Genomic DNA, 15,941 nt, shown 5'->3' with positions numbered 1-15,941 from the left:
CCATTCCCCACACACTCCACTCCCCTCCCTTCTTGGCACCTCCTGGATGACGCATCCCTGTATCCTGCCCACTGCCCTGGGTCAGAAGCACTGTCGCAAGGCACAGCACATCCACAGCAAGGCCGCTTCATAAATTCGGCGACCCCTCTCTCCCTCCCCTCATGCAGAAAAGACGACGGGGTGAAATCCCATCGGGCTGCGTCATTTTTTTTCTCATACATACTTCCTCACCCCTCCATCCCCCACCCACTTCCCCTCATGCATCACAGTATCATCCAAACACAACCATTCTTCATTCACCCCTGTCTCCTGTCCTCTCCCGTCCTTCCTCAACAGACATTCCTCTCTTTTGTAATGCCCCTTTCACCCCATCCATCCATCTCATCCTGGGAGCCCCCTCATATTCACTACTTCCACACCTTTTACAAATCTTTCTTCACTCATTCTTTCCATGTGTCCAAACCATCATAATACTCTTTCATCAACACTATCTCCCAACTCCCTTTCCACCCCTGTTCTCCTCCTCACCTCATTTCTCACTATCTAGCCTAGTAACCCCCCTCATATTTCTCAAACATTTCATCTCAAACACATTCAAACTACTCCTCTCTTATGTTCCATATTTCTGTCCCATACAGTGCTGTTGGCATAATCACTCCTTTATATAGCCTCCTCTTAGCATCCATTCCCAGGTGTCTATTTCTCATTACACTTTTTAATCCACCAAGGCATTTACTCCTCTCAATCTACAATATACCTCCACCCCCATTCCTGCCACATTTGCACCCAAGTATCTAAAACTATCCACTTCCTAAAGTCTCTCTCCCTTAATGCTCACTTCCAGCCTGCTGTCACTCTCTCCCCTTGTACATCTCATCACCTTTCTTTTGTCCACATCTATCTTCAGCTTCTTTCTTTCACACACATTCTCAAACACTGTCACTAACTTCCTCAATTCCTCTTCTGATCCTGCTACAAGCGCAATGTCGTCAGCAAACAACTGGCTTATTTCCCACTTTTCTCCATTTTCTTTAACCATCTCCAACCCCTGACCTACTACACTTGCATTCGCCTCTCGCACCACCCCATCCTTGTATAGATTGAACAGCCAGGGCAACATGCATTTACAAAAACCCACATTTCCTTTCCCAGTTTCACCTTCTTCCACACTAACCTTGAAGAAACCTTCCACTCCACATGTTTACCTATCTCTTCACTTACTAGTACACCCACCCCTTCTCTCCCTCGTCTTCTCTTCACTCCTGAGACCCCCTCAACTGCATTCCCAAATAAAATTTGTCCCCTCCCTTTCAACTTTGTTTCACTCAATGCCAACACATCCATCTTTCCTCTCAAAAACATACAGCCTATCTCTTCCCTTTCACTCTCACCTGTACCATATCCACACATTGAAAGACCTAAACCTTAGTGTTCTGGTTGGACAACTTCTCCCAGGCCCTTTTATGCCTTTTTTCTGGGGGGGGGGGGGATGTCCCCTTTGGGGCTACAGGGAGAAGGCTGCCTAGTCCTATCCCCATTCCATTTTTGTTGCCTTTTACAACTCAAGTGGGAACATTTGGTTGCAGTATTCTTTCCCCCCACCATATAGTTTGGCAAAACAAGAAAATGACTATTCAGAGGAGTACAGGACAGTAACAAGTGGGGGACAGCATAACAGAGGGACAGTCACAGTATAAGGTATCATTTCTCTATGAACAGAGATTTCCTCTAACACAAAATTATGTGTGGCTCTGGTCCACAGGGGCACCTCATATAGACCCTATAGTATCAGCTGCATGCTAATGAGCAGCTTTTAACCCCACAATAACATGCAGCCAAGACCCCAGACAGGGAGTGTGCTGTGTAATACTAGAAATTTATTGCTAATTACATTTTTCAAATCACTTTTGCACATTCCAGGCCAACCATATTTTGAAATCATGCACCACCATGCTGCCACTCAGTACACTAACCACTCTGATGTCTATTATCATAGTAGAATAAGGATGTTTATTGATAATGCAGTATGTGTTTAATTAAAAAATAAATTAATTTTTGAAACATAGGTGGTGTCATCCCTTTCCCATACCCATGGTAGGTGTAATTCATGGGGAATTTACTCAATTATTTATTTGTACAATGGCCATATGAATGCATGTATCATGTAATTAGACCAACATTTTTATTCGTCATATGTGCCACAAAATGGAGTAGGGGTGGAGGCAATCTGTCAACTGAGGAGAACTAATTAATGTGCTGGGGGGAATGGATGCAATGAGATTATATGAAGGGGTGATTGTGCTTACTATACTGTCTGGGGTGGAGACTTGGTACTTAAGATACAAAGGAGAAATTTCAATGTTTGGGATGAAGTGTCTGAGAAGTATGGTGGGGGTTACAAGGTTGTATAAAAATTTTTTTTAACAAGAAATGAGGTGAAGAGGATAGCAGGGGTAGAGGAGGAGCTTGTAGATAGGACCGATGAAAGATTATTTGGATGGTTTGGACACATGGAATGAATAAGTGAAGAAAGATTAGTAAAAAGACTTGAGAAGCAGAGGTGGAGTGAACTTAAGGGGAAGACCATGAATGAGCTGGATGGATGGGGTGATAGGGGCTTTGAGCAAGAGTGTGTTTGTTGACCATGGAAGGGAGAATGCAAAGCATGGGGGTCAGTAGAGAATGTTTATGGATAACATGTTGATGCACCCTAAAACTATTTCACCCCATATTCTCTATTTTCTGCATAAGGGGACAAGGAGCAAGGGTCACTTGGCAAATAAACCAGCCCTTCTCAGGATGTACTGCATCTTTCTGTATTGCTTCTGATCCAGGCACTGGGCAGGAAAAAAGGATGACCCTTCATCCACAAGGAGTTAAGGTGAGAGGTTAACAATGGGTGGTGGATGGGAGTAGAATTTCATGAAGGTGGGTGCATGCCTTTGCTGGCTACCTCCCATATATACAAGGGAGAAAAGGCCCTTGGTATATATAGATTTTTTTCCAAGCATCAAAATGTACCACATGAAGGGAGGAAATGGCCACTGACATTATGTAATTCTGAGGCAGATTCTTGGCTATAAGATGTGGCAAGAGTAGTCTATATGCTTCCATTACTAAAACAATTTTTGCAATGATCAACATAACATAGGTGGATGGGGGTTGGGAGCAGAAATCTTATTTGAGGACCAAAACCACCTCCCCAAGATTCCTATGCGCATTTACAAAAAATAATAAATAATTAAGTTTTCCCACACTGAAGGCCTGCAACTAACGTAAATAACAAATATAGAAATTGGTATAGCTACACGTTTGGGGGATCAAATTCTTGATGTTTTGGCAAGCGCTACCTGGTCCTGGCTACTCGCCCTCATTTTCGTGATCATAGGCATAGCTCCCGCTCTTCACATCCAAGGTTTATTTTAATGAGAATTGTCTGCTTGTCGTGATTTTTAGACAAGAAGAAATGGGCAATTTAGTACCTTCATGACAAAATTTAAACTGAAAATTCTTGTATACAGAAGGAGGAAACAATCACCACTTATTTCAGTTCTGTGGCCCTCTTGCTGCCAAGCTGTCAAATACAACGCCAACCAACCACGAAACGTAAACAAAGACAACGTACTCACCCTTCTTAGGCAAGCCGCGTCCGAATCCCGTCCGCGACTTCCTTGAATTCTTCAGGGCACGTAGTGGGGCGAACACCTGAGAGTCAGAGTTGGTCCTATTCAGCTCCTTAGCAATAAACTTTGAAGGGCGCTTGGCTCTCCTCTTGATACGATCGCCAATGGCAGAGCTATTGACAAGCGTGGCAAGATTTTCTTTGGCATCTCCATCGTTCTCTTCAAAGTCCTTCCGCACGTCCGCCTCATCCTCGCCCGCCATGGCAGCGTCAGCGCCAGAGGCCTGGCTGTTGACGAGTTCCACTTTGGCCATGGCTGTTGTTACGGCTCGGGAGGGGACTTACGGTTTAACAACTATACAACTTATGCAGTGGAATGGCCAGAGAGTGGTGGAATCTCCAGAGGAATGGGTGTTATTATGTTAAATGGAAATTAGTTTGGTGTAAAAAAATTGCGACGTGTATTCACTTCCACGGTTCTGAAGCTTTCTGACTTGATCGGCGGCAGGGGTTGCTTTGTTTTGGAATGTGACGTCACGTCCTAGCCAACCAATCAGATCTCAGTCACCAACTTACACTGTTGCCACGTCTTGTTTTACTTTTAAAGTTATTAAACGGTAGTTAAAGTTCAGTTTAAAGTTATATAATAATATATGCTTAGAGAAGGAAATCTGTTTTCTAGAGAATAAGATGAATTAAGGTGGTGATCACAATACAGAACACAACGCAACAAGAATCACATCCTTATTATTAATTGGTTTATGTCTGAAAATAAACTTACACATAAACACTTCGAAATATATTATGATGATGATGACAGTAGGAAATCCTTCAACTATAAAGTTTTCTGTACGTTAACCAAGGAGTAGTATCCACAATAACTTTATGGAAACAATTCTATATTGATACAAATCGAAAAGATCATAAAGACGGAGAAGTGGGCGGAGCACAAATGTTGGGCCACCGTAATCCCGTTTTGATTAGTACTTGGTGATATGCCAGTTCGTCTTTCATTATATTTCTAATTGCATATGGCAACACAAATGGCAAACTAGTTCTTTTCATTGAATCATGTGATTTCAAATTTCAATGCATGAAGGAGTGAATGATAATAACTATGGTCTTAATTACTGCAATGTCAAGAGAATTGTACCCTTTCCTTCACTTCAAAGAGCTTGCTACACCAACTGTGTGGGCGGAGCTTAGGTTGGGTGGATACAACGCTAAGGAGCGACTACAAAATACAAACAGTATGATTTTAAAGCTCACTTCACACTGGGTCGATTCTCGCCAACTGTTGTGAGTTCGTCTGAGTAGAAACGACTTCGGTTACATTTTGTTTACTTTTCGAATCTCCAAATGTAAAATACGCTTATGTCATATATTGAGACAGTGAATGCCGAATTAAAATAAGCTAATGCAATATGATTATTGGGCACATTGTTGACATGCTCGTGAGGGTGTCATACGTTACTGTAGGCGAAGTCGACTTCTAGGTATTCAAATTCTTACCAGTTGACGAGAATCTGCCCAGTGTGAAGCGACCAAGCGAGCTACGTCGTTCGCTTATGGAGTAACAAGGTGGAATTGTGGGAAGGATATATAATTCATGTAGGTATTATATAAGCAGTAGTGGTAAAACATAAACTTGCACAATTCAAACATGTTGCTACTAACAAACAGCCAAATGCACGTATAAGATACGATGATACACAGTGTCCCACTTCGTATGACAAAGGCGCCCAAACACTGCAGTTAGATAAGTTTTGAAAGTGAAGTGATAGTTGGAATGAAAAATAAATCTCCAGTCTCTAAGTTGGTTTCCTATGATGACGTGGTGGTTCGAATCGGGTTCGAAAAATAATTTTCAAACAAGTGACACAATCACAGTGCAGGTATTATTACACAATAATATTACCAATACATATTACACAAACCAAAATAAAAACATATATACAAATATCACTGTGCCAATATATGAAACATTTATCTATGTCAAGTGAAGTATCACAACGCAATGAATGACGCTTCGATTCTCCTTCAACCAGAACGGAGTGTACACCCACCAACCGACAAAAGTAATGTCACCTCGCCAGACCGGGTTCGGATAGGTAATGTCCTTCTTGCCTTGAAAGGTGGCTTAAACGAAGTAATTGACGCCTGCGGCGGTTGAACTCCACCCTTCAACTTACAGCCTCTTTGACCTCTGTCTGAGAGGGCGGAGATTCATCAGTCGGTGACTCAGAAACCGCCACCTGAACACCATCAAGAAGCTGTCAATTTGGAGGGTCACACATGCGCAACTGCTCAAAGTACTTGGCAAAGGTGCTACACCCCTCCACTCCTGACATTAGCTCGCCATCAGCTGTTCGGATTGTGATCCTCTGGGTCACAGATTTAGAGCGGAGTTTTTCAGGGCTCAGTAAGTAGCCCTGAGGTCATTTGCATTAAAGTGACGCTCGACATCCTCAGCGATTCCCCTGACGTACCTCTCCCTATCCATTCTCATGTGAGCTCTGGTCAGCCGTGTCTGACTCCTGTATTGGTCCAGAATCCCATCAATTCTGGCAGCACGGCCCAATTCTATACTATCCAGTGTCTCCCGCGACGCCACAGAACTCCTCGATCTTGGACGCTCTCCAACGCATTTCTCGGTAGCTTTCAGAGTTTCACGTTTAAAAGTGTCACACAGTTCTTCAGGGTTCTCAAGTGAGCCTAGTACTTCAAACCGATTAAAGATCACTACCGCATACTCCTGAGTTTCTTCAGATGAAACCCAGGTGGGTTATATCTCGGAATTCTCCTGGATTTGATATGGTCTGGTTGTTGCGACCACAAGTCTGTGATCAGTCCTAAAGAATACAGGCCTTCGAAAAACCCTGCAGTTATGTAGGATCTCCTTACCCACTTCTCCAGCATTAATATACCATGTTCATCGATGTGGCTCTCATCTCTAGAACCAAGAACCGTCAGTCCTCAGTCTTCTGGATTTTTTTTTTTTCAAGACTAACTTTCCCCACATTAATTGGAACAACTATACCACAAACATGAGACCAAACAACATGTTTGACAAGACCACAAAGGACCGCTCCATAACGAAGCAAATCAATGACATAATAAGATTTGGGAGTGCTGATTATAGAACCTGTCACCTAACAGACATATCAGCAGGGTTGTGGGAGATATACGGGCTACTGCTGAAGATTAAAGTGTCTTTTTAATATATGGATGAAGAGATGAAAACACTCATCGAAACTCTGATCCATCCAAGACTGAGATTTGCATCAGTGGTATGGTCCCCACACAGAGATAAAAGTATAAGCAAGATTGAGATAATACAAAGAACAGCAACCAAACTGGTCCACGGAGTGGTAGATAAACCATAAGAGGGTAGACTAAAAGTACTAGGTCTGCCAATTTTGAAAGATTGAAGAGAAAGAGGTGATATGATAACAGTATTCAGGTCACTAATGGGGATATATTATATTGACATAAAAAATAATTTGATGAAGGATAAGAGGGCTTTAAGAGGTCATAGAATCAAATTAAGGAAGACTGCATGTCTACAAGATGTGAAAAAATACATTTTTCTATATAAATGGATAAATACGTGGAATAGCTTAGAGGGCGATATAGTCCAAGCTGGAACAATATATGAATTCAAATCTAAACAGGATAATTGGAAATCAAAGCTATAGAGTAATTGGAACTGTACATGGATTTGAGGCTAATAGATAGAGAGATGATAATGGAAGAGATGGCAATAAGTGGAAGATGGGCAGAGAATTTTAGGGAGTTGCTAAATGTGAAGGAGGATAGGAAGGGGAAATATAGGTGCAGTGGGTAGAGCTAAGAAAATGACAGTGATGAGTGAGGGACATGGAGGAGAAATTAGGAAAGATGAGGTGAAGCCAGCTATTAAGATGATGAGAGCAGGTAAGACACATGGTTTGGATGGGTGTCATGCAGAATATCTTTAAAAAAAAATGAGGTACAGTGGTGGTGGACGGGCTGGTTAGGTTGTTTAATGTTTGTTTAAAAGAGGGTAGAGTTCCGGAGGAGTGGCTGTATGGTTCCACTTTACACAGGAAAAAGGGACAAGTGAGAGTGTAGTAGTTTCAGAGGGATCAGTTTGTTGAGTGTAGTTGGGAAGGCTTATAGGAGGGTCTCGATTAAGAGGATTAGGAGAGGAATAGAAGGAATAATTGGTGAGGAACAGTGTGGGTTTAGGACAGGTAGGGGTTGCGTGGATCATATTTGTCTGGTAAGACAGATATGTGAGAAAGTTTTAGTAAATGTAAGAATGTTTTTTTTTTATCTTCATGGACTTGGAAAATGCTTATGACAGGGTAGACAGAAAGGCACTGTGGGAAGTATTGCAGATATATGGGATAGGAGGAAAGCTTTTAAGAGTAGTCAAGAGTTTTTACGGGAGTAGTAGAGCTTGTGTTAGAATCAGAAATGGAGTGGAGTGAGTGGTTTGAGGTAAAGGTGGGACTTCGCCAGGGGTGTGTTATGTCGCCCTGGCTGTTTAATTTATACGTGGATGGGGTGGTGCGAGAGGTAAATGCAAGGGAAATGGGTCGGGGCTTGGAGATGGTTAAAGAAAATGGAGAAAAGTGGGAGATAAACCAGTTGTTGTTTATTGACGACACTGCGTTTGTGGCAGAATCAGAGGAGGGATTGAGGAAGTTAGTGACAAAGCAATGCAGTTGACGTTGTCTACTGTGAATTCATGACGGCTTTTCATAGGGTGCTGTACTTCAGGCTACTGCAAAAAAATTCCATATATGGTATAGACGGCCAATATACCTCTTGGATAGAATAATTTCTGACAAAAAGGAAACAAAGTCATAATGAATGGAAAAGCATCAGCATAGAAAAAAAGTCACCAGTGGTATGCCGCAGGGCTCTGTCCTTTGCCGTTTGTCATATCTATCAATGATCTACTCGACAGCATTAAGAACGACAATGCAATCTATATGTACGCTGATGACACTGAAATCTTCAGAAATGGTTGTGACTCAGAAGATTGTACAAAGTTACAAGATCTTGATGGTCTAAAAACATGGACGAATAGTGGCAGTCAAGATTCCATCCAGAAAAGTGTCTTTGTATGAGGCTTGGAAATTCACTAGTTGAAAATCAAAGTAAAGATGTATAATACACTAAAACAGTGAAAAGGACGTGTGGTAATTGATAGTAAACTAAATTTTCAAAAACACATTGCTGAACACTGAATAAAGTCAATAAATTTGTTGGCATCATCAATGGGACATTTGTGCACCTAGAGCCAGCAACATTCGGAGTCCTATAGACTACCCTGGTGCGGGCACACCTGGAATACGCCAGTCACATCTGGTGCCCTTACCTGATAAAGGACATAGACACCGTAGAGAATGTTCAGGGGGGGGGGGCACCAAATTGGTGCCTCCATTAAGGGATCTCCCCTACTAAGACCACCTATGGATATTAAGTTTACCAGAATTATCATGGAATGTAAAGGGGATATATGATTGAGACCTTCAAAATATTTAAATGACAAATACGACGAAGAGTGTACCAAGGGACTATTCCAGATAAGGCAGAATGACAACACACGCAGTAACACCATGGAGATATATAATGAATATTTGGGGCTCAACTTAAGAAAGTATGCAATCCCCCATTGGGTAACGAACGACTGAAACTGTCTTCCCAAAATGGATCATTAGTTCAGGCAGCGTGAAAACTTTTGAGGGGAGACTGGACAAATTCTGGAAAAGTCAGAAACAGCGTTTCACTTACACAGCACACATAACATCTACCACCACCCACAGCCATACACCATCAAGTGTAATGTCTTATGAACTGGAATCACAGGCATAAGCCTCTTCAAGAAGATCACTTAGGGAGACACAACCCCCATCTTCCCAACAACTTGCAGATCCCCGACGGTTCTCCCCATTCTCGTGCGGATCTAATCACGGAAAAGGGTTTAGGGGTTGTAATGGGTTAGAAATTGAGTTTTGGATATATTCATGAAACTGGTAAATAAAGCCAACAGAATCCTTGGTGCCATTTAACACACTTTCAAGTATCTAGACAGTGCCACTTTCCTTTGCTTGTACAAGAGTTTAGTCCCCACGCTTAGAATACGCATCAGTCATCTGGATACTATAGAAAAGGTTCAGCGACATGCAACAAAACTGGTCCCAAAACTATCCCACCTTTCACTCTATACCAGGCTCATAACCCTTCAACTCCCAACTCTATATTGCCGTAGACAAAGGGCAGACATTATCCAGCTTGTCAAAACCACAAAGAGAATTGACCTGGTCAACACTAACATCTACTCCAACATCTGTAACCACTCAATGCTCGGGCTCAACCTAAAACGTAACATTGGAGGTCACCAATACAAATACCAAGTCCAACATTTTCACGGGTCAGATTTTTTTTTTTTTTTTTCAACTAAAGATAGAGATGTGGAACAAACTTAATGAGGAGACAGTCAACATCGTCATCAGTTGCCTAAATGGGCGTTTGACTAGATTGTCAGAATCAGCCTGACCTATACAACTACATGTTCTACTGAGCCAGTTAAGCCAACAACTTACAGCTATGAACAACTACCTTGGTACGGTCTGATCACCCCCGCGGGTATCTATTGACCAGTATATAAGGTAGATTACCGTAATGTTCAAGTGTGAGCGGATACATGGACAACATTATAACTGCACCGCCAGTGCATTTGTGAAATATACGATTTAACAATATTTGCAGAAATATGCATTTATTCATCAATGTAAGAGTATCATTTATATTTGAGTTAATTTCAGTTGACACTTTGACGTGGTGGATGAGCTTGAGAATGACTACAAAAGCTGTCGATAGGGATGAGCGTCTCTGCAGGGTCACCCATATTGAACAGGTTTTATATGAAAAATTAGATAAAGTGCAGCTCGCACACACAGTCGCAGGACCCACTCCTAACTGGCACGTCCCTGATGGCGAACAGGGAAAATCCTCATAAATATATGGGATATCGTCAAAATTACGGTATGGACCATTGGGTAGTCTACCCTATAGATATATAGGACTCCATCGAATATACTGAATAAGGTAGCACCAAAGAAATAGCTCACCAAAAATCAGTTAACAGAGAGGTGAGATTACTGCCAAAATTCCTTCATATTAAACATGAGATGCACAGCCAAAAGAAAACCGGCCATTCCTGTTAGATCATCGTCTCCTAAAGGTTCTATCGCATTGTTTTGTGTGTTCACGGGCAGTGTGCCGTCGAATGTGAGTAAGCACTGTCCTAGATGATCTAAGTCTTTGACATTAAATAGCATGAAGAAAATGAAGATCCATATTGACAATATGAGAATCCCCTCAGAAGATAAAAAGAATTGCACAACATCAAGTGGGACATCGTGGGATTGAGCGAAGCAGTGGCGTAACTAAGGAGGGGGGTAGGGGGCACAAATTTAAAAGTTACCTCGGGCCCCCATTGGAGAGGGGCCCCAGAGAAGTGTCTCAATTTTTCCACCTAAAATGGTTAAATATAAAGGCTCATAAAGATATAAACAGAAACGGATCCAGATTTTTTTTTTTTTTTTTTTTTTTGTGTGTGGGGGGGGTGGGGGCTGAACTATGTATTAGTGAGCGGGAAGCGAGCGACAGCGAGCGAAGCGACTCGAATCAGCTGGGGAATTTGAAATGTGAACAATTTTAGAATAATTTTGAAGCTATTTGCAAAGGTATATTGAGGAAATGATCAATAAATTAGATTGCAATGGCAAAAAACTTTATACACATGCACATACATGGCGCTTCCTGAAAAATAGAATACAAGTATGGCAAAAAATAAAACTGCCACTTCAAGTTTTCCCATCTCTCTTTCCCAGCGTTGCGCTACAGCATTGTGCGAAATCACCTCGACCAATCAACATTCATTGCCATCGTGACGCCATCGTACGATGCTCTATCTAACTGAAACCAACGAAAGCCAATTGCGCTCCAACACAACCATGACGCTGGTGGTTCGGCCTTCGGACAGTGTCAATTAAATCCGAAATACGTTAGATATATATTAAAAGGAGGGTCGGTTAAAAAAAAATCGAGCAAATAGTTTTCTGGCAATGGGTTGTTAAAGGCAAAAATTTGGAGGGGGGTTCAGCCCCTTCAGTCCCCCCCCCCCCTCATGGATCCGCCAGTGGACAGAAATAATATCATGTTTAAAGCGGCAACATTTATTGCGGTTATATTAACTTCTTTTAGGGAGGTTGTCTTATTATTTACAGAATCTTTAGGTTCTCTGCTACATTTTTTTTTCTTTAGGTTTTTACCTGTTTTATTTGGCAGCACTGCTGTCAGATTCCTGTGCACACATTTGTGTCGTTGTAGGCCCAGTACTGGAACCCTGATATCCTGATTAATCCTGAATATGTGTGTGACCTGTTGTCTAGGCTCAAGACAGTTCTGGTCTATTTGCTAAATGTAATATCTCAGTTTCACATTTTACATGTTATTTCTTGTCATCATATATAAGTATTCTGTATTAAAGTGTCTTAATCATTATTCTTTTTTTTTATTTGATACGCTATCAGACATACCGGATTACACAAAAATATTGCAAGACAAGTTGTTTTCATATCATCCATGATATTAAACATCAATATGTTAGGGGCCCCCAAAGGAAATAATCCCCCCCCCCTCCCCATCCATAGCTACGCCCCTGGAGCGGAGTGCGAAAGGCGGAAGAAAAGCTGGTGCAGTTACATGATGGTCAACACCTGTTCTACTATACAGGTAATGAAAAGGAAAGATCTAGTGTAGTAGAATTCTTGATAAACCGAGAGGTTGTTGGTAATGTAGTGAAGTTCAGTAGTTTATCAGATAGGATAGCTTAGATTGTGATAAGGTACACTCTAAAAATAATTCAGGTTTATGCACCAACCTCACAGATTATTTAACAATCTCACAGATGATTTAACCTCACAGATGATTTAACAACCTCACAGATTTAACAACCTCACAGATTTAACAACCTTACAGATTTAACAACCTCACAGATTATTTAAGTCAGGTAATGGACCAAGAAAAAATAGGTAATAGACGACTTTAATGCTAAAGTAGGGAAGAAGATGGGAGATGAGCCGTGGATTAGGAAGTTTAGAGTAGGTGAAAGAAATGACAGAGGTGAGATATTAATACATTTTGCGGAGAACTACAACATGAGAATTCCTCCAAAAGTGTGTAGGCCGTCAATGGACCTGGAGAAGTCTAAATGAAACAGCAAAGAACGAGACTTCATATCAGGAAATGAAAGCATGAACGTTAGCAATGTTACCATCATAAAGTAAATATAGGTAGTGTCCATAGTATGATGGGTTGCACAGCAAAATTCAATTTCAAAAATGTTGTGAAAGGAAATAAGCTTTGCAAAGGTTAAGAATAACAAGAGAGAATTTCAGTTAGGAAAAAATATCGAAACTCTTAGAAAAACCGAGGACACCATCGAAAGTAGGAATTTGAATTCAGTGAAAATCATTAGAAAATCGACATAAAAAGTAGAAAGTATAAATAACATTAGAGAAAACAAATACTCCAAAGCTACAAATGACCTAATTGAAAGAAGTATTATGCGGATTAAAAGCAGGAGAGACGAGAGTAAAGCTAAACAAGCTTATCAATAAAAGGCAGGAAGAAAAACATGGGTGAAATAGAGGAAACTATTCGGAAGGGTAATTACAAAAGAGGAGTATGCCGACAGGAGACCTTTTGGTCCATAATAGGTCGGGTGCGAAAAAATATACAATAATGATTAATAACTAAATAACTAAGTAAAATAATATAAATAATAATAAATAAAGCAGATAGATAATGAATAGATATAGTTAAATAATAAACAATCAGGTAAATAGTAAATAATAATAAATTGACAGATAGCTGATAATAAATGGAAATCAAACAAATAATAAACAACAAACATACAAATAATAACAAACAAACAAATAATATAATGTAGGTTGTGTTACTCTACATTTGGAATTGGTGGTGGAGGAGACTCGAGCGGAGAACTTGGCTTTACTTCTCCAAGTAAGGATCTACTACATACACGGCAAGCCCTCGGCAAAGATCGGATGGTTGCCAGACACATATTATACATATAGATAGTTCCCATATAATAATAAGGATTTACAAGGTTTCGTCGCGTCGGTTCAAACGTCGGCCGATAAAAGTGCAGGTGTTGAACCCAGACACAGCTGTGGCTCTTGTTCAAGATAGAACTTTTGACCTGAGACGCCGAGAATCTTTTGTTATCAAATGACGTCGTCAAGAAAGGTCGGTTAGCTTGGTCACAGAACAATTGGAGTCCCTTGGGAGACGGTAGTCTTGTCGTTGAAACCACATCTTGTAGCATATGATGCGTGCGTGCGTGTGCACGCTAGGCATCGAGGGGGAGACGCAATTATGGAGATGATCAGCTACAAAGATGCGCAAGTCATCGATGTGTTGCATATGTTGAATATAACATGGCTCGGTTCGCTATCTATCACTGACCCCAGTGATATTGGTGCTACAGAGATAGAAGGAAATAAAACACAAGGCAAGCCAGGCCTGATTGCAGGACCTGGGCATGAAAACATAATCACAAAATGGTGTAAGAATGGTGGTAACTGTATAATATTCATGAATTTAAGGAAATAGTCTTAATGGTATGAACAATAGTATGAACATGCGGAAAGTAGATATTGTTTCCATTCACCTAGGCAAGAATATACATTCTATGAAATTGTTGCTCGAATTCTACGATTACAGCGGGGAAGGGGAACTGGAGGTTTTGATTGAGAGGATTGTTGATGGTCCTGTATTGCAGGAATAGTGTGATTCTGTGGTTGCAAGATGGTCTTTGTAAGATTGTGCAAACTGAGTGTTTTAACTTTGTTCTTTGATGTCCAAAGATACGATAGGTTCCAGAGAGTTTGGGGGAGAGCGTCGAAGTGGGGGTGTGGTTAGAGACGTAAACAATGTAAACATTAATGGTATTTATAGGGCATCTTGTCCTGAGTTTCGCTGATTTTGACATGAGGGAGGAGTGTGTGCATTTGTTTCGCTTGGAAGGCATGTCTACAGCTGGTCATGAAATGAAAGAGTTAGAGTCGTGGGAATGTGTGTGTGTGTCGATGCCATCTGAGTTAATAGCTGGTGCATCCTCGTGAATTGAAGCAGAGTTAGTTTGAGCAGTTGTGCTAGAATAAATTGGCGTTAAATCAGATTTTTCCTGCTTGGCCACGTTGTGGTTGACTTTGTGGGAAGTTGCTGATAGTAATGCAGGGAGGAAATTATTAGCATAAACGATGCCATGTTGAGCATGGTAAATGATGATATTATGTTGCTTCATCACGATTAATTTTATGGGGATATCAGCAAGGAAATGGACGTCAGCTACGTAGGTGGTAACTGAAATGGCTGGGCCCTCATCTTTGAAGCTAATGTCTAGCGAGAATTTACTAATGATTGGGAAAGGTACACCATCTACATTGCAAAGGTTAACGTCTGGGGGTTCCAAAATGGTGACACGTTTTGTTTCAGTGCGAAATCTGTGGAAACTGTGTTAGTCTCATTATGCTAACTGGGGAGCCCGTATCGAGAAATGTTTTCACTTTGGTGTTACTAGACTTAGCATTAAAATTAAGGAATCTGAAGACATGCCTGGGATATCCAGGGTGTGTACCGGTAGAGTTGCAAATGGAATATCTTGATATGGAGTAACTGTCCTGGATGTGCACCGAGTCTTTGTATCCTGTAGTCATAAGGGAGATGTGTTACGTGAATGTCTTGCAGGAGATGTGTTACATGAATGGCTGGAAAGAGAGCTATCTGGGGATTTTTGTCTGTGTTGTCTCCGTGCTAACAAGACACGGCAACGATCAGTCGTGTGAAAGCGTGTACCATGCTGCTTGCAGTATTGGTTCGGTTGTGATGGGTATTTGTGATAACACGTTTTAATGAGGTGTCCTGGTTTGTGGCAGTATGTACAAAACATTTGTGCTATTGAAGGAGAGCGTTATCGTGAGTGATGTCGCGTGCGTGATGTATGTCGTGCTCTCGTGTTATGTGAGGGGACCGTGTGACCTGTGCTATCGAGTGTTTTGGTGCTATGTGTACTGACTGATTTTGTATACGAGTGATAACCTGTTCTGTGTTAGAGAATTGCCTTGAGAATTCGCCTAATGTGATACCTGCCTCTGGCTTTCTGGAATGTGTCTGGGTGTAATTGTGAGAGAAGGCAAAAATATGGAATGAGGGAGACTGCGTTATCCAATGA

General features: G+C 41.2%; 1 protein-coding gene across 1 annotated transcript in view; it reads right to left on the bottom strand.

Annotated features, from left to right (window-relative positions):
* Positions 1–4,270, bottom strand: part of Pdcd4 (Programmed cell death 4) — a 47,532-nt gene extending 43,262 nt beyond the window's left edge. Inside the window, exon 1 of the mRNA XM_076196995.1 lies at positions 3,630–4,270. Within this exon, the coding sequence (XP_076053110.1) occupies positions 3,630–3,936 (307 nt within the window). The 5' untranslated portion in view covers positions 3,937–4,270. The remainder of the gene's footprint in view (positions 1–3,629) is intronic.
* Positions 4,271–15,941: the final 11,671 nt, after the last annotated feature.

The sequence above is a fragment of the Oratosquilla oratoria genome, chromosome 13 (assembly GCF_046742065.1).
Source record: "Oratosquilla oratoria isolate Oo_2021 chromosome 13, ASM4674206v1, whole genome shotgun sequence".
NCBI lineage: Eukaryota > Metazoa > Arthropoda > Malacostraca > Stomatopoda > Squillidae > Oratosquilla > Oratosquilla oratoria.
The sequence above is the reverse complement of the archived record's forward strand: the minus strand, read 5'-3'. Positions and strand labels throughout refer to the sequence as shown.